The sequence below is a fragment of the Mustelus asterias genome, chromosome 8 (assembly GCF_964213995.1).
Source record: "Mustelus asterias chromosome 8, sMusAst1.hap1.1, whole genome shotgun sequence".
NCBI lineage: Eukaryota > Metazoa > Chordata > Chondrichthyes > Carcharhiniformes > Triakidae > Mustelus > Mustelus asterias.
The window spans coordinates 127,386,567-127,405,879 of NC_135808.1; the positions used below are offsets into that span (position 1 = coordinate 127,386,567).

The 19,313-nt window shown below is 46.9% G+C and overlaps 1 protein-coding gene across 2 annotated transcripts in view; it reads right to left on the minus strand.

Moving 5' to 3' along the window:
• The window catches only part of pigk (phosphatidylinositol glycan anchor biosynthesis, class K), a 165,485-nt gene that overhangs the window by 58,616 nt on the left and 87,556 nt on the right, over nucleotides 1-19,313 (minus strand). For both annotated transcript variants that reach the window (XM_078218940.1, XM_078218941.1), the window contains exon 10: nucleotides 18,866-18,941. In XM_078218940.1, coding sequence (XP_078075066.1) covers nucleotides 18,866-18,941 — 76 coding nt within the window. The remainder of the gene's footprint in view (nucleotides 1-18,865; nucleotides 18,942-19,313) is intronic.

Genomic DNA, 19,313 nt, shown 5'->3' on the forward strand with positions numbered 1-19,313 from the left:
TCGAGTCTGTACCGACCACAATCCCACCCAGGCCCTATCCGCATAACCCCATGTATTTACCCTGGGTAGTCCCCCTGACACTAAGGGGCAATTTAGCACGGCCAATCCACCGAACCCGCACATCATGCAGCCCATCTCCGTCCCTCAGATCAGCAGCTGCTGAAATCTCCAATTCTCTGCATTTTGTTACCTCCATACTCGACTATTGCCAATCTCTTCTGACTGGCCCTCCAACTAAGTTTTTATTTATTGTTTATTAGTCACAAGTAAGGCTTACATTAACGCTGCAATGAAGTTACTGTGAAATTCCCCGAGTCGCCACACTCCGGCGCCTGTTCAGGTCAATGCACCTAACCAGCATGTCTTTCAGAATGTGGAAGGAAACCAGAGCACCCACAGGAAACCCACGCAGACACGGGGAGAAGGTGCAGACTCCGCACAGACAGTGACCCAAGCCGGGAATCGAACCCGGGTCCCTGGCGCTGTGGAGCAGCAGTGCTAACCACTGTGCTGCCCCTACATAACCACTCAGTGAGTGATTACATAATCAATCACTGAGTGCCGTCTCTACTATACCCCCTACATAAACCTAAGCTCATCCAAAGCTCAGATGCCCATGTCCTAACTTGCCCCAAGTCCCATTCCCCTATCTCTCGTAAACCTACAATGGCTCCCAGTAAAATTCCCAGCTTCGCAGGGGAACCACTCCAGGACCTTGCTCCACCCTATGCTGGAATCTCTTCCAGCCCCATAACCATCCAAAATTCTCCACCTCTCCAGAACGCTTGTTCTCACAGAGAGCCGGTGCAGACACGATAGGTCAAATAGCTTCCTCTGGCGCCATGACGGCGGCACGATGGCACAGTGGTTAGCACTGCTGCCTCACAGTGCCAGGGACCCGGGTTCAATTCGCGGCTTGGGTCACTGTCTGTCTGGAGTTTGCACATTCTCCCCATGTCTGCGTGGGTTTCCTCTGGGTGCTCCGGTTTCTCCCACAGTCTGAAAGACGTGCTGGTTAAGTGCATTGACCCGAACAGGCGCTGGAGTGTGGTGACTAGGGGAATTTCACAGTAACTTCATTGCACTGTTGACGTAAGCCTTACTTGTGACTAATAAATAAACTTTAACTTTTAACAAGTCTGTGATTCTGAGAGTCTGTGGATCTCGGAGCAGTGGAGGCAGGGCCTTTGAATATTTTTATGACTTGAGTCAAATCCTATAGCGGGCAGGCCTGACGGGCTGAATGGCCTATTGTTGCTCCGAATTTGTACATTCAGATGTTCCAGCCTCTTGACCTTCCCAACTTTAATCATTCCATCTTTAGTGGCTATGTCTTCAGCTGCCTTGGCCTAAAGCTTTGAAATTCCTTCCGTAAATCTATCTGCCGCCCCCCCCCCCCCCTCCACTTAAAACACAACTTTAAACTTACCTCTGTCACCTGTCTAACATTCTCATTATGTGGTTCAGTGTCAACGTCACAATAGTCCTGTGAAGTGCTTGAGGAACAATCTCTGGAATTCCCTCCAGATGTGTCACAGCTTGGTATGGCTCCTGCTCTGACCAAGACCACAAGAAGCTACAAAGGGTCATGAACGAAGCCCAGTCCATCACGCAAACCAGCCTCCCATCCACTGATTCCGTCTACACTGCCCGCTATTTCGGAAAAGCAGCCAGCATAATTAAGGACCCCATGCACCCAGGACATTCTGTTTTCCACCTTCTTCCGTCGAGAAAATGATCCAAAAGTCTGGGGTCATGTAACAACCAACTCAAGAACAGCTTCTTCCCCGCTGCCGTCAGACTTTTGAATGGACCTACCTTATATTACGTTGATCTTTCTCTACTCCCTAGCTATGACTGTAACACTACATTCTGCACTCTCTCCTTTCCTTCTCCCCCTCTGAATGGTCTGATTTGCCTGTTAATAGTCAGGTCCCAGTGAATCAAGACTCTGTCAGATCTTGGTGTGATGTTTCCTCACCTCACCTGGGCCTGTTCCTGGGAGCACGCAAGAAACAATACTTTTCACTGTATCCCAATACATAGAATCCCTACAGTACAGAAGGAGGCCATTTGGCCCATCGATTCTGCACCAACAACAATCTCACCGAGACCCTATCACCGTAACTAACCCCACATACTTACCCCGCTAACCCCTCTAAATTACACATCCCGGGACACAAAGGGGCAATTTAGCATGGCCAATGCACCTAACCCGCACATCTTTGGAGTGTGGGAGGAAATTGGAGCATCCGGAAGAAACCCACACAGACACGGGGAGAACGTGCGAACTCTACACAGACAGTGATCCAAGCCGGAATTGAACCCGGGTCCCTGGAGCTGTGAGGCAGCAGTGCTAACCACTGTGCCACCATGCCACACCTACAATGCGACAATAATAAATCAAATCTCCCATTAGCTCTCATTCCTGCATTAAAGTCTTTCCCTTTGACCAAGTTTTTGGTCATCTTGCCTTAAAGCTCTTTATGTAGCTTGCTGTCAACTTTTGCTTGGTAACATTTGTCCTTCAAGATGTTTTGTTCCATTAGAGGGGCTGCAAAAATCGGGGTTGGGGGGGAAGCCAGTTGGAAATGATTTCTATTTACATGGGTGGTTTGGGTGTTACATTTGCTGGGTGAAAATTCGACAACTCCCTCCCTTACAGCACGGTGGGTGTACCTACACCGCAGGGACTGCAGCAATTCAAGGCGGCGACTCAACAACACCTTGTCAAAGGCAATTAGGAGTGGGTAATAAATGCTGGCCTAGCCAGGAATGCCCACATCGCATGAATGAGGAAGTGGGAATGGCGAGCACTTTCAAAGAGCTAGCACGGGTACGATGGGTCAAATGGCCTCCTGTAGTCTATGTTTCAATGATTTAAGCTACAGAAAAAACAGCAAAACCTGTATCTCCAACTGCTCAAGTGAAAAAAAAACAAAATGGCAAGGCTACCGTTCCGCCCAGGTGACTCCAGGGTGCATTTTCACCCGAGCTGAAACAAGACCCGAAGTGATTCCATATACAAGTGAATGTTTATAAATCTCTTTCACCGTCAGTGATATCTAACTGCACAGGCTTTTATGCGTAATAACTTTTAAAACCAGCCTCGGGCAATGCTAATGACAAATGTGACTGTAATTTGCTGCTGCTAAAATTCAAATGTGATATGAAACCAAAGTTGCGATCCTAATCTATCATTAAGGGAAAAAAAAGGTATTATTTCACAGTTGACAATTTAATAGTAATTATCTTTTTTCTCTTGTTAAGCTGCTACTGCCCACGGCAGTGTGGGAAATTGGCAGTTAATTGCAATATAATTAGCTATTTAGACGAACTCTAAATCCTGACATGGTAAGCGCCATTCTTTTTAACCTGCTGACAACTTCAATTGAAACCTGCATGCTGTGGGGAAATAATTGAAGAATCTGAACTTGTTGTCCTTTGCAAGCACTCCAGTTTTAATTGTGCCCTTAATGCAACACAGTCCAGCAGAATGTGTGTGAGACAAGGCCGTGCGTGAAGTTAATAAATGGATGTGTTTATTGTGCATTTCTTTCTTCCTGTGAGCATCCTTCGCTCCACCATTAGAGACCGTGCCTTCAGCTGTCTGGAGCCCACGCTCTGCTATTCCCTTCCTAACCCTCTTTGTCTCTCTCTCTCTCTCTCCCCTCCTTTAAACTAAACGATTGGGGGTAATTGGGGCATTATGTGCCCATCTCTTGAAAGGGCAATTAAGAGTTAACCACATTACCGTGGGTCTGAAGTCACAGAGAGTCATAGAAGTTCACAGCATGGAAACAGGCCCTTCGGCCCAACTTGTCCATGCCGCCCTTTTTTTCTTAAACCACAAAGCTGGTCCCAATTGCCTGCATTTGGCCCATATTCCTCTATACCCATCGTACCCATGTAACTGTATAAATGCTTTTTAAAAGACAAAATTGTAACTGCCTCTACTACTACCTCTGGCAGCTTGTTCCAGACACTTACCACCCTCTGTGAAACAATTGTTCCTCTGGACACTTTTGTATCTCTCCCCTCTCACCTTAAGCCTATGCCCTCTAGTTTTAGACTCCCCTCCTTTGGGAAAAGATGTTGACTATCTAGCTGATCTATGCCCCTCATTATTTTATAGATCTCCATCAGAACACCCCTAAGTCTTCTACGCTCCAGAGAAAAAAGTCTCAGTCTATCCAGCCTCTCCTTATAACTCAAACCATCAAATTTAAACATAGCTTAAGTTTATTTATTAGTGTCACAAGCAGGTTTACATTAACACTGCAATTAAGTTACTGTGAAAATCCCCTAATCGTCACACTCTGGCGCCTGTTCGGTACACAGAGGGAGAATTTAGCATGGCCAATGCACCTAACCAGCACGGCTTTCAGACTATGGGTGGAAACCAGAGCACCTGGAGGAAACCCACGCAGACACGGGGAGAACATGCAGACTCCATACAGAGTGAGGGAAGAGTCGGGAATTGAAACTAGGTCCCTGGCGCTGTGAGGCAGCAGTGCTAACCACCCTGCCACTGTGCATCCCCACATGTGGGTTTCCTTCCGTTTTATTCACCATACATTAGTGAACCAGATGGGTTTTTATGATGATTGTGATTTCAAGATCCCAGATTTTTGCCAAATTTAAAATTCACCATCTGAAATGGCAGGATTTGAACCTGGCACCTAAAAGCATTACTCTGGGTCATTAGCCCAGTGACAATACCACTACACCACCAACTCCCCCTCTAGAATGGCTAAAAGTCCAAATATGTGCAGGTTAGGTTGAGTGGCCATAATAAATTGCCCCTTAATGTCAGGGGGATTGGGAGGGTAAATATGTGGTGTTACGGGGATAGTACAGGAACTGGATGGGATTGTTGTCAGTGCAGGCTCGATGGGCCAAATGGCCTCATTCTGCACCGTAGATTCTATGATTCTATGAAGATTGGTTTAAGGAAAGAAAACTGCGATTGGACATAAAGTGGATTATTATCAGGCTCTATCTGGGTGCCAGGAGGAGCAGGGCCAGGGCCTCTGCTATTTAATGTACAGATCAACGAAGGAATGCAGTGAAATGTATCCAATGCAAAGCTAGATGGGAAAGTGAGCTGTGGGAAGAGCACGAACAATCTGCAAAGGAGCAGAGGCAGGTTAGGTGAGTGAGCAGGAAGGTGACAAGTCACCGGACCTTTAACTGGTTCGTTAGATTTTCCATCCTGCCTGCAGTGATTCCCATGGAGGGCAGGACCGGCCATTGAGCCTGTTGCTTCATCGTGATCCCGAGGGAGTGCTGCACCGACAGAATGAGGAGTTAAACCAAGGCCTCGTTTTCCAATCTGATTAACGCACACATTCCCATCACTCTGTTTGAAGAGTAGGAGGGTTTTTCCTGTTGTTCTGGCCAATCTGAATCCCTCAAACATCACCAAAACCGCTTACCCAGTCACGTTCTCCTGCTTTTAAAGGGACTTTACTGTGTGTAAACTGACAACAGCACTAAGGCCAAAAGAACTTGCACTTATCTCGTTACCTACCTTCACTATCCCAGAGCGGCAAGGTAGCACAGCGGTTAGCACTGCTGCCTCACAGCGCCAGGGACACGGGTTCAATTCCTGCCTCGGCTCACTGTCTGTTGTGGTGTTTGCACATCCCCCCCGTGTCTGCGTGGGTTTCCTCCGGGTGCTCCGGTTTCCTCCCACAGTCCAATAATGTGCAGGTTAGATGCATTGGCCATGCTAAATTGCCCCTTAGTGTCCCAGGATGTGTAGGTTAGGGGAATTGGCTGTGATAAATGCGCAGGGTTATGGGGGAAAGGGCTTGGGTATAATGGTCTTTCGGAGAATCAGTCAGACTCGATGGGCCGAATGGCCTCTTTCTGCATTGTCAGGATTCTATGGAATTCTCAGGACACCACAAAGCGTTCCCCAGTCAGGGATACTTCTGAAGTGTATTCACTGTTGTAATATAGGAAACGCAGTAGCAATAGAAAATGTCACACGGCTCCATCGGTTTCCATTATTGATGAATCTACATTAATGCAATGAGCTGAACTTAAGATTGAAGAAAGCCTTCAGCCTGAAGGTGCCACGAAATGCAATTATATTCAACTGTCAAAACAGGCCCCAAATCTTATTAAATTCATTCACCCCTTCCAATTTATACAGAGATTTCTCTAAAGGCATCATTTCAAACTGTTAGCCAACCATTAGTGAAGGAAAGACTGGCTTCTCTTAATAGTAAAATTATTTTTAGCTGGTGACAGAAAAGGATTAGCTGAATTAGGAACTAGGGAGTTGGGGGAGGGGAAGGCGGGTCAATTAATTCTTTGGGGGTCACCCAGTATTCCCAAGATACAAGCTGGCTGATTAAATGTGCTCAAATATCTGGAGCAGTCAAAAAATTCATTATGTTCCCTGCGTTTTCCCAACGACTGGTATCCTGATGCTTCCTGACCAAGGCATCATGAGGTGGAACGCAGGAACACGGGATGGGCTTTAGTTCTTTTTAATTTAAGTGTCACAAGTAGGTTTACATTAACACTGCAATGAAGTTACTGTGAAAATCTCCTAGTCACCACACTCCGGTGCCTATTCGGGTACACTGAGGGAGAATTTAGCATGGCCAATGCACCCTAACCAGCACGTCTTTCGGACTGTGGGAGGAAACCCACGCAGGCAAGGAGGGGCGGGGGGGCTGGGTCAGATGCTGTGTTGGAGAGAGAGTGTGGGCTGAATGGCCTCCTTCTGCACTGTGGGAATTCTATGATGGAATGAATGTTTACGGTGGTAATACTAAAGAGTGGGCAATTCCTTCTTCACTAACACCTGGAGGCTACAATACACTGGATGGGGTTGATTTTATGCATATCATTTCCATTGTATATTGTAACTATTCTTTACTCCTGCCATTTTCAGCAACATTCAATTTCTGTATTACCCGCTGGAGTAGTGCGTGCAGTTCTGGTCACCTCACTAAGGGAAGGATGCGATAGCGCTAGAGGGGGTACAGACATCCTGGTCCAACCAGGATGTTGCCTGGATGCAGCATTTAAGCTACAAGGAGAGACTGGATAGGCTTAGATTTTTTTTTTAAGAGCAGACAAGGCTAAGGGAGGACATGATTGAGGTGTATAAGATTATGAGGGGTTTGGGCAAGATGAATAGTGAGCAGCTGTTCCCCTTGGTTGAGGGATCAATCACGAGAGGGCATAGTTTTACGTTAAGGGGCAGGAGATTCAGAAGGGATTTAAGAAAAAACCTTTTCGCTCAGAGGGTGGTGGGAATCTGGAATGCGCTGCCTGGGAAGGTAGTGAAGGCTGGAAACCGCACAACCTTTAAAATATATTTGGATGAGCATTTGAAACATCATAGCATTCAAGGATATGGGACAAGTGCAGGGAAATGGGATTTGTGGGCCTTTAGAGGTAGATATGATTTTCAGTACAAATACAGACCCTGAAAGTTTGGCCTCACAATCCTTCTGACCTTTTGGGTTTTAAGCAGGAGGCGTCAGAAAAGTTACCACAGGGATAACTGGCTTGTGGCAGCCAAGCGTTCATAGTGACTTCACTTTTTGATCATTTGAAGTCGGCTCTTCCCTTCATTGTGAAGCAGAATTCACCAAGTGTTGGACTATTTACCCACTAATAGGGAATGAGAGTTGGCTTAGGCCGTGAGACAGGTTAGTTTTACCCTACTGATGATAAAAGTGTTGTTGCAATAGTAATCCTATTATATGACACAGTGGTTAGCACTGTTGCTTCACAGTGCCAGGGACCCAGGTTCGATTTCTGTCACTGTTTGTGCGGAGTCTGCACGTTCTCCCCGTATCTGCGTGGGTTTCATAGAATCCCTACAGTTCAGAAAGAGGCCATTTGGCCCATCGAGTCTGCATCGACCACAATCCCACCCAGGCCCTACCCCCTTATCTCTACATATTTACGCGCTAATCCCTCTAACCTATGCATCTCAGGACACTAAGGGGCAATTTTACCATGGCCAATCAACCTAACCCGTACATCTTTGGACTGTGGGAGGAAACCGGAGCACCCAGAGGAAACCCACGCAAACATGGGGAGAATGTGCAAACTCCACACAGACAGTGACCCGAGCCGGGAATCGAACCCAGGTCCCTGGAGCTATGAAGCAGCAGTGCTAACCACTGTGCTACCGTGCCACCCCACGGGTTTCCTCCGGGTGCTCTGGTTTCCTCCCACAGTCCGAAAGACGTGCTGGTTAGGTGCATTGGCCATGCTAAATTCTCTCTCAGTGTACCCAAACAGGCGCCAGAATGTGGCGACTAGGGGATTTTCACAGTAACTTCATTGCAATGTTAATGTAAGCCTATTCGTGACACTAATAAAAAAAGATAAAAGATTAGGTATTGACTCAATGGGCCGAAGGGACTTTTCTGCACTCTATGACAAACTATTAGAATCTCTCATTGTGTGAAGTACGCCCCCACCCCCTTGACTGAAATGTAATTCTGAATTGTCCATTTATGTTGTGCATGCGAACAAAGTAATGGCTGGCATAACAGGGTAACACTATGTGACAATAACATTGTGTGACCAGTGTTAGAGGGATGAATGTTTAAGAATCTTTAAACTGGCTGCTATGCTTCCTACATCACCACAAATTGGCTGTAAAGCACTTTGGGATGTCCTTTATTCATAGAAGATGCTGTACGATGAAATCTTCCTTTTCTTCGAAGAAAATAATAGTGACTTTGAACCAAGACCATGTGGGGTAACTGCTCAAACTTAAACACTAACTGTTGCGCTAACTCTAACCTTGAGGAGTCTGATCTATTTTTTAAAAATTATTCTTTCACAGGATGTGGGCGGCGCTGGCTGGCCAGCAATTTATTGCCTATCCCTAGTTACCATCGATTGACGGCGGAAAGTTGCCTTCCTGAATCGCTGCAGTCCATGTGGTGTAGGGGCACCCACAGAATAGAGTGCCAGGATTTTGATCCAGTGACAGTTTAAAGTTTATTTATTAGTGTCACAAGTAGGCTTACATTAACACCACAATGAAGTTACTGTGAAAATCCCGATAGTGTCCCCTGTCAAGATGGCGTGTAACTGGGAGAGGAACTTGCAGGGGACGGTGCTTGTTAGGAATGGGTTGACAGACCTTCCAATTAAGTCCTAATTTGATATAAGTTATTCAATAGGAGTCACTGATATATAAAGGGGCCACAGGTAGCACTGTTTGTTGGTGGAGAATTGTGTGTGGAGTTGGATCAATGAAATAAAGGTATTTTATGAAGAAGCAGGGCTCGTGTCTCCTTTACTCGACAGTAACCGAGAGGCTCAAACAGTGCTCACATGTATTAGCTGCCCTTGGTAAAAGTTGCGGCTTCAGGCGGAACTATTCTGTGGCAATAGCTGACTTGTGAACTCTTGTCATCAGTAAGTAGACGTGGCTATTTCTACCAAGACAAACAGAGCCCCTTAATGAGCAGCAACTCCGATTTTAGTTGTTAATACAGAGGATTGCGGCTTGCATTCTATATAAACCACTGCTAGTTTATTAAACGAGGTGGGGGACTGTACTAAACGATCCGAACAGCATTACGGTGTTAAAAGAATATTAATCGCAAGTCCTGCTGACCCAAGGCTCAATAACATGTTTGGTAAAGTGGGCCGCCAGTCGAACTAATTGAATGCCCCTGCTGAGACCCTTTAACCTGCTAGCACATCAAAAACCCCAGCCGGATGCAGCATCAGCTGGCAGCTTTTTAAGATTCCAAAAGCAAGGTTGCAACTTTGACACTGGGCTGCCCTGGATACACAGTTTACTGCCATCTCCAATTCCCTGCGTGACACAGCAGCACAGTAACAGCGAGAATGCCATTGAGCACGGCTCTGCAATTCATTACTATCTGCACTCTTGCTTATGAAAATATATTGACAACTCGCCTGGTCCGCTGTTCATTTCATTTACCGGATGATCCAGCCGTGAAGAGTGAATTTTCGGCAAGTGGCTTTTTCCAGCGGGTTGGGTCACTGGAAGCTGAAAGAGCCTCCGGGAGCCTCTGTCACACAAGATGTCTCAAATTTTCAATCTTCCATTTGCTGGGCACACAAATTATTTTCCCTCAGGTGAAACTGTCAGTCAAAGACCTGGAAAGCCCCGGAGTCAACAGTTTCAAGTGGAAGCAAAAGCTTTAACGCATAATTTACATCAACCTACACCAATCCTGCAGACAGTAAAATCTATATCTGTCTTTAACGCCATTACCTCCTTGAAAGAAAGGCTTGCATTTCGAGAGCGCCTCGTCACATCTTGAAGAAATAGCCCAAAGCAACTTCACGTACAGTGGAATTACTGTAAAGTGCAGTGACTGTTCCTTTACGAGCAAATCCCTCTGCACTTCAGGCAAACCTCCCCAAATCATTCCTGACCCCACTTGTCCATGCTCGGCAGGGTTTGGGCTTGGTTCCCCCTCTATCTCACCCACCCCCCGCCCCTTCGCTGCACTCACTGAAGCAGGGTTGGACTCCCTGGCACTATTTTCTTTACTACTTCTGTGATTCATTTGCATTTAGTCAAACTGAAGGTCTGGCTGGTAATTTAATAGTCCCGTAGCGATGGGGAGGCCGCGGTGTAGTGGTATCGTTGCTGGACTAGTAATCCAGATACCCAAGGTAATGCTCTGGGGACCCGGGTTCGAATCCTGCCATGGCAGATAGTGACATTTGAACTCAATAAAAAATCTGGAATTAAAAATCTATTAATGACCATGAAACCGCTGTCGATTGTTGTAAAAATCCATCTGGTTCACTAATGTCCTTTAGGGAAGGAAATCTGCCATCTCTACCCAGTCTGGCCTACATGTGACTCCAGACCCACTGCAATGTGGTTGACTACTAAAAATGCACTCAGGGATGGCAATAAATGCTGGCCCGGCCAACGACACCCATTTCCCATGAACGAATGAAAAAAGATTTGAGTCAATCTCCATTTTCTTTTAACCAGACAGACATGTTGGAGGTGCAGTTTGATGTGGTTTGCACTAATAGAAACATAGAAACTAGAAGCATGAGGAGGCCATTCGGCCCTTCGAGCCTGCTCCACCATTCATTCTGATCATGGCTGATCATCAAATTCGATATCTTGACCCCTCCCCTTCCTCCCATATCCCTTGATTCCTTTAGCCCCAAAAGCTATATCTAATTTCTTCTTGAAATCAGACAACATTTTGGCCTCAACTGCACTCTGTGGTAGTGAATTCCACACATTCATCACCCTCTGGGTGAAGAAATTTCTCCTCACCTCAGTTCTAAAAGGTTAGGACTGGGTCACAGTTAGGAAGGGTAAAAGTCATAAGAGTGATGTACCAGAAAGTACCCCAGTGGCAGTCTCCCATAATAGTAAGGGCTGGGCAACAGATGGGAGAGGGGAAGGGAGTGAGCAGTCAGTGGAGGGATCCCCTGTGGTTGCCCTCCAAAATAGGTATATTGTTTTGGATTCTGTGGAGGGGGATGACCCTCCTGGGATAAGCCACGAGGACCAGATCACCTGTACAGAGACAGGCTCAGAGGCCCAGAAGGGAAAGAAGGGGATTAGGAGAGAAATAGTGGTGAGGGATGCGATGGTTAGAGGCACGGACAGGCGGTTCTGCGGGTGCGAACGAGACTCCAGGAAAGTAGTCTGCCTCCCTGGTGCCGGGGTACTGGATGTCTCCGAGAGGGTAGGAAGCATATTAAAAAGGGAAGGTAATCAAACAGATGTAATTGTACACATTGGTGAAAATGACGTAGGTAGAAAGAGCAGGGGGGTCATACGAGAGCAATTCAGGGAGATGGGTGCTAGGCTAAAAAATAAGGCCTCTAGGGTAGCAATCTCTGGACTGCTCCCAGTGCCTAGTGCTAGTGAGGCCAGGAACAGGGAGATTCTACAATTGAACACGTGGCTAAAGGACTGGTGCAAGAGGGAGGATTTCAAATTCAGAGATCATTGGGAAGTCTTCATGAGAGGATGGCACCTGTACGGAAAGGATGGGTTACACCTTAACTGGAAGGGCACAAATATCCTGGCTGGGAGTTTTGCTAGAGTGTTTCGGCTGGGTTTAAAACTAGTGTGGCGGGGGGTGGGGATCAAAACAGTAGGTCAGTAAGTACTGAGGCTGGGGTCGAGCTGGGGGCCAGGGCAAGGCTAGCTAAGAGGAGCATTCTGGAGCAGGATGACCTGAGTGGGCCTGGAGGTCTGGAGTGCATCTGCTTCAATGCGAGGAGGGTGACAGGTAAGACAGACGAACTTAGGGCCTTAATGCTTACGCGGAATTTGGATGTGGTTGCGGTGACGGAGACATGGTTAAAAGGACAGGACTGGCAGCTGAATATCCCGGGGTATAAGTGTTTTAGGCAAGACAGAGGAGGGGCTAAAAAAGGTCGGGGAGTAGAGGTATTAGTTAGGGAGCATATTACAGCGGTGCAGAGGGTGGACAATTTAGAGGGGTCAGGTAATGAGTCACTGTGGATGGCGCTCAGAAACAGGAAAGGTGCAATCACTATGCTGGGGGTGTACTACAGGCCACCCAACAACCCACGGGAAGTGGAGGAACGGATATGTCAGGAGATTCTGGATATGTGCAGAAAGAATAGGGTTGTTGTAGTGGGAGACTTCAATTTCCCTGGTATAGACTGGAAAGTGCTTAGGGCTGGGGGTCTGGACGGGGAGGAATTTGTAAAATGCGTACTGGAAGGTTCTTTGGAACAGTATGTAGATAGCCCGACTAGAGAGGGGGCTATACTGGATCTAGTTCTGGGAAATATGCCCGGTCAGGTCGTCAAAGTTTCGGTTGGGGAACATGTGGCAAATAGTGACCACAACTCTGTTAACTTTAGGATAGTAATGGACAAGGACGAGTGTTGTCCCAAGGGTAGGGTGCTAAATTGAGGGAAGGCTAACTATAGCCGGATTAGGCAGGAATTGGTGGCCGTTGATTGGGAGAGACTGTTCGGGGGTAAGTCCACGTCTGGCATGCGAGAGTCTTTTAAGGAACAGTTGATAAGGCTGCAGGACAGGCATGTGCCTGTAAAAAGGAAGGATAGGAAAGGTAGGATTCGAGAGCCGTGGATAACCAGGGAAATTGAGGATCTGATCAAAAAGAAAAGAGAGGCTTACGTTAGGTCCAAGCAACTGAAAACAGATGGAGCTCTGGAGGAATAGAGAGAGAGTAGGAAAAAACTCAAACAGGGAGTTAGAAGGGCAAAAAGAGGTCACGAAATGTTCTTGGCAGACAGGATTAAGGAGAATCCTAAGGCATTTTATTCATATGTTAGGAACAAAAGAGTTGTCAGGGAAAAAATCGGACCTCTCAGGGACAAAGGAGGGGAATTATGCTTAGAACCCAAGGGAAAAGGGGAGATCCCAAATGAATACTTTGCACTGGTATTCACAAAGGAGAGGGACTTGTTGACTGGGAGTGTCTCAGAGGGAGGTGTTGACCTGTTAGAGAGAATCTCCATTACAAGGAAGGAGGTGTTAGGTTTTTTAGGTAACATTAAAACTGACAAATCCCCAGGGCCTGATGGCATCTATCCCAGACTGCTCAGGGAGACAAAGGATGTAATTGCTGGGCCTCTGACGGAAATCTTTGTCTCTTCATTGGACACAGGTGAGGTCCCTGAGGATTGGAGGATAGCGAATGTGGTACCGTTATTTAAGAACGGTAGCAGGGATAACCCGGGTAATTATAGGCCGGTGAGCTTGATGTCTGTGGTAGGGAAGTTGTTGGAGAGGATTCTTAGAGACAGGATGTATGTGCATTTACAACGGAACAATATCATTAGTGACAGACAGCGTGGTTTTGTAAGAGGGAGGTCGTGCCTTACAAATTTGGAGGAGTTTTTTGAGGAAGTGACAAAAACGGCTGACGAAGGAAGGGCCGTGGATGTCGTCTATATGGATTTCAGTAAGGCATTTGACAAAGTCCCTCATGGCAGGTTGGTTAAGAAGGTTAAGGCTCATGGGATACAAGGAGAGGTGGCTAGATGGGTAGAAAACTGACTTGGCCACAGGAGACAGAGGGTAACAGTCGAAGGGTCTTTTTCCGGCTGGAGGTCTGTGACCAGTGGTGTTCCGCAGGGCTCTGTACTGGGACCTCTGCTATTTGTGATATATATAAATGATTTGGAAGAAGGTGTAACTGGTGTTATCAGCAAGTTTGCGGATGACACGAAGATGGCTGGACGTGCGGATAGCGATGAACATTGTCGGACAATACAGCAGGATATAGATAGACTGGAAAATTGGGCGGAGAAATGGCAGATGGAATTTAATCCAGATAAATGTGAAGTGATGCATTTTGGAAGAACTAATGTAGGGGGGAGTTATACAATAAATGGCAGAGCCATCAAGAGTATAGAAACACAGAGGGACCTAGGTGCGCAAGTCCACAAATCCTTGAAGGTGGCAGCCCCACAGGTGGAGAAGGTGGTGAAGAAGGCTTATGGTATGCTTGCCTTTATAGGACGGGGTATAGAGTACAAAAGCTGGAGTCTGATGTTGCAGCTGTATAGAACGCTGGTTAGGCCACATTTGGAGTACTGCGTCCAGTTCTGGTCGCCGCACTACCAGAAGGACGTGGAGACTTTAGAGAGAGTGCAGAGAAGGTTTACCAGGATGTTGCCTGGTATGGAGGGTCTTAGCTATGAGGAGAGATTGGGTAAAGAACAAAAGAACAAAGAACAGTATAGCACAGGAAACAGGCCCTTCGGCCCTCCAAGCCTGTGCCACTCCTTGGTCCAACGAGACCAATTGTTTGTATCCCTCCATTCCCAGGCTGCTCATGTGACTATTCAGGTAAGTCTTAAACGATGCCAGCGTGTCTGCCTCCACCACCCTACTTGGCAGCGCATTCCAGGCCCCCACCACCCTCTGTGTAAAAAACATCCCTCTAATATCGAAGTTATACTTTGCCCCTCTCACCTTGAGCCCGTGACCCCTCGTGATCATCACTTCTGATCTGGGAAAAAGCTTCCCACCGTTCACCCTATCTATCCCCTTCATAATCTTGTACACCTCTATTAGATCTTCCCTAAACTGGGCTTGTTCTCCTTGGAAAGACGGAGAATGAGGGGAGGCCTAATAGAGGTGTATAAAATTATGAAGGGTATAGATCATAGAATCATAGAATCATAGAAACCCTACAGTGCAGAAGGAGGCCATTCGGCCCATCGAGTCTGCACCGACCACAATCCCACCCAGGCCCTACCCCCACATATTTACCCGCTAATCCCTCTAACCTACACATCCCAGGACTCTAAGGGACAATTTTTAAACTGGCCAATCAACCTAACCCGCACATCTTTGGACTGTGGGAGGAAACCGGAGCACCCGGAGGAAACCCACGCAGACACGAGGAGAATGTGCAAACTCCACACAGACAGTGACCCGAGCCGGGAATCGAACCCGGGACCCTGGAGCTGTGAAGCAACAGTGCTAACCACTGTGCTACCGTGCCGATAGGGTGAACAGTGGGAAGCTTTTTCCCAGGTCGGAGGTGACGATCACGAGGGGTCACGGGCTCAAGGTGAGAGGGGCGAGGTATAACTCAGATATCAGAGGGACGTTTTTTACACAGAGAATGGTGGGGGCCTGGAATGCGCTGCCAAGTAGGGTGGTGGAGGCAGACACGCTGACATCGTTTAAGACTTACCTGGATAGTCACATGAGCAGTCTGGGAATGGAGGGATACAAACGAATGGTCTAGTTGGACCAATGAGCGGCACAGGCTTGGAGGGCCGGAGGGCCTGTTTCCTGTGCTGTACTATTCTTTGTTCTTTGTTCACCCCTTATTCTCAAACTATGATCCCTAGTTCTGGACTCCTCCCACCAAAGGGAATATTCTTTCTGAATCTATCCTGTCTAACCCAGTTGAATTTTATAAGTTTCGATGAGATCCCCTCTCATTCTTCTAAACTCCAAGGAATATAATCCTCACCAACTTAGTCTCTCCTCATATGACAGACCTGCCACGCCAGGAATCAGCCTGGTAAACCTTCACTGTACTCCCTCTATAGCAAGGACATCCTTCCTCAAATAAGGACACCAAAACTGCACACAATATTGCAGGTGTGGCCACACCAACACCCTATACAATTGCAGAAAAACATCCCTATCCCTATACTCAAATTCTCTTGCTATGAAGGCCAACATACCATTTGCCTTCTTTACTGCCTGCTGTACCTGCACGCTTACTTTTAGCAACTGATGTGCGAGGACACCAAGATCTCGCTGAGTATCCACCTCTCTTAATTTACACCCATTCAAGTAATAATCTGTCTTCCTATTATTGCTACCAAAGTGGATAACCTCACATTTATTCACATTATACTACATTTGCCTTGCAGATGTCCACTCACTCAGCCTGTACAAATCATGCTGGATCATCTCTGTATCCTCCTCACAGCTCACCCTCCCACCCAACTTTGTATCATCTGCAAATTTGGAGATAATACATTCAGTTCCCTCTTCCAGATCATTACTATATAATGTGAATAGTTGGGGTTCTAGCACAGATCCCTGCAGAACCCCACTAGTCACTGCCTGCCAATCAGAAAGGGCCCCATTTATGCCAACTCTTTGCTTCCTATCTTCTAACCAGCTTTCTATCCATGTCAAAACACTACCCACAATCCCATCTGCTTTAACTTTACATCGCAGTCTGTTATGTAAGACCTTGTCGAAAGCCTTTTGAAAGTCTAAATAAATCACATCCATTGGTTCTCCTCGGCTAACTCTAGTAGTTACATCCTCAAAGAATTCCAGTATATTCATCAAGCATGATTTCCCTTTTGTAAATGCCTGATCCAAAAGTGTCAAATCATGCCTCAGAGAGACTGTCACGTTGGTAAAGTGGCAGAAATTCAGCAAGCGCCCCACTCACAGTAACTGGACGAACAAACACGTAATCTGCTTCGAGCGACCATGCCAGAGGGAGGAATGCTGGTCCCGGAACAGGGGCAATTTCCTGCTCACAGATCAGCCACAGCACAGAAAAAGAGGCCACTCGGCTCATCGTATCTGTGCTGGCTCTCTGCGAGAGCAATTCATCAGGTGCCGTTCCTCTGCCTTTATCCGACAACTCTGAAGATCATGATCTAATTCTCTGACAATACAACACTCCCGCAGTGCTGCATTTAAGTGTCAAGCTAAATGCTCCTATCTCTGGAGTGGAACAAGAATTCACAACCTTTGAAATTGGTGGCGTTCTGGCCTCTGATTTCAAACAGTGGCAAAGGCAACTTGGTATTAGCAATGGCTCAGAGGTAACTTTCCGACTGTGACGGTACTGTGCCTTTAAGAAATGTACTTTAAGCATGTTTCTTTGCAGGATTTTGTCGGCACTGTGTTGTCCGCAGCCGATGTCCTCTAATTATTACTGGAGCAATATAATGGACATCATGCAGATTTTAATCTGGGGTTTAATGGTCCTTTGAAAATTGCGGAGTGGAGCTTGGTTGAGGTTGACTGACAGGTCAGGTGATATGCCTGGGCACAGCTATTTTCTTTTCCACAGAAAATGGGCAACACGGTGGCACAGTGGTTAGCACTACTGCCTCACAGCGCCAGGGACCTGGTTTCGATTCCCGGCTTGGGTCACTGTCTGTGTGGTGTTTGCACGTTCTCCCCGTGTCTGCGTGGGTTTCCTCCGGGTGCTCCGGTTTCCTCCCATATTCCAAAGATATGCGGGTTAGGTGTACTGGCCATGCTAAATTGCCCTTTAGTGTCCCGGGATGCGTAGGTTAGAGGGATTAGCAGGGTAAATATGTGGTGTTATGGGTATAGGGCCTAGGTGGGATTGTTGTCGGTGCAGACTCAATGGGCCGAATGGCCTCTTTCTGCACTGTAAGGATTCTAGAAAATTCCAGTCTTTAGTTTCACTTTTCAACAGCAGCGACAGTGCTTTTTCCCTCTCTCTGGAGTTGGAGTTTCTGGCCTGGGTTTTTTCACTACCCTGGGGCAGAAGGTTGTGGGTTCAAGCCACACTCCAGGGTACATATTCTCAGCCGACACTCACAGTGCAGACCCGAGTGAATCCTTCCCGTGAGATGTAGTGGACAGAAACGATCCCACGGCACTTTCTTGATGGAAGGGGAGCAGGGGAGTTATCGCAGATATCCTGGAAGGCAGTTCTATCCAGGTTAGTGTGCAAGAGCCAGAGTTAACCGGTCATGAGGACACACCAATGATTGCTTAAAGCGATGCTGCACTGATGTGGCAAGGACAGAAATCTGACTGGACGGAACCCAAACATGCAATTGCAGGGAAAGATAGGTAGCAATTTTGGAGGCAACAACACGTTCAATAACTTCACAGAAGAAAGGGAGATTGAAGATAGAAACTAGAAACAGGAGGAGGCCATTCAGCTCTTTGAGCCTGTCCTGCTATTCATCTTGATCATGGCTGATCATCAAATTCAATATCCTGATCCCCCCTTCCTCCCCTATCCCTGGATCCCTTTAGCCCCAAGAGCTATATCTAATTTCTTCTTGAAATCAGACAATGTTTTTGACCTCAACTACTTTCTGTGGTAGTGAATTCCACACATTCACCACCCTCTGGGTGAAGAAATGGGTAGTAATTTGCAAGGGCGAAGGATCTTTAAGATTCTCCCAGCGCAGTGAAGCAGGCAGACCAGACCTAGTTTCCAGCTCTATTTCTTGATCCGCTGTGCAGAAAGAAAAATCAATCACACATAAATATAGCAGCTTCAACCCATCATCACAAGCCTCTTAGAAAAGTTATGCACATGATGTGCTAAAACAGAATCCTTTTCGGGGAATGGATGGGCCCTGGAGTTAAATGAGCCTCTGCAACAGCATTTAAAGAGTGAGAGTTTAATCATACCTGATGAATTATCTGCGCCACGGCAAGTTGGTCCACATATTTCAGCGTTGGAGTCGCCTGGCTTTCTGCAAAGTAGCTAAAAATAAACACAGAAGTTTTACAAATCATTCATTAACAAACTGCGGCAGCAATTAAAGCCCGAGGTTAGAAACGGAAATGATGGAGTTCCCAAGTATGAGCAGTCTCGAGTCAACCCCCAGTCAACAAGGCCCCAATGTGAAACGGTCTCCAAATCAGCAATGCCGCTCAAACGAGGCAACAAGATAGCTGGCATGGGGTAAGGAAATTACATTATTTATCTGGGGTGGCACGGTGGCACAGTGGATAGCACTGCTGCCTCTCAGCGCCAGGGACCCAGGTTCAATTCCCAGCTTGGGTCACTGTCTGTGTGGAGTCTGCACATTCTCCACCTGTCTGCGTGGGTTTCCTCCGGGTTCCTCCCACAGTC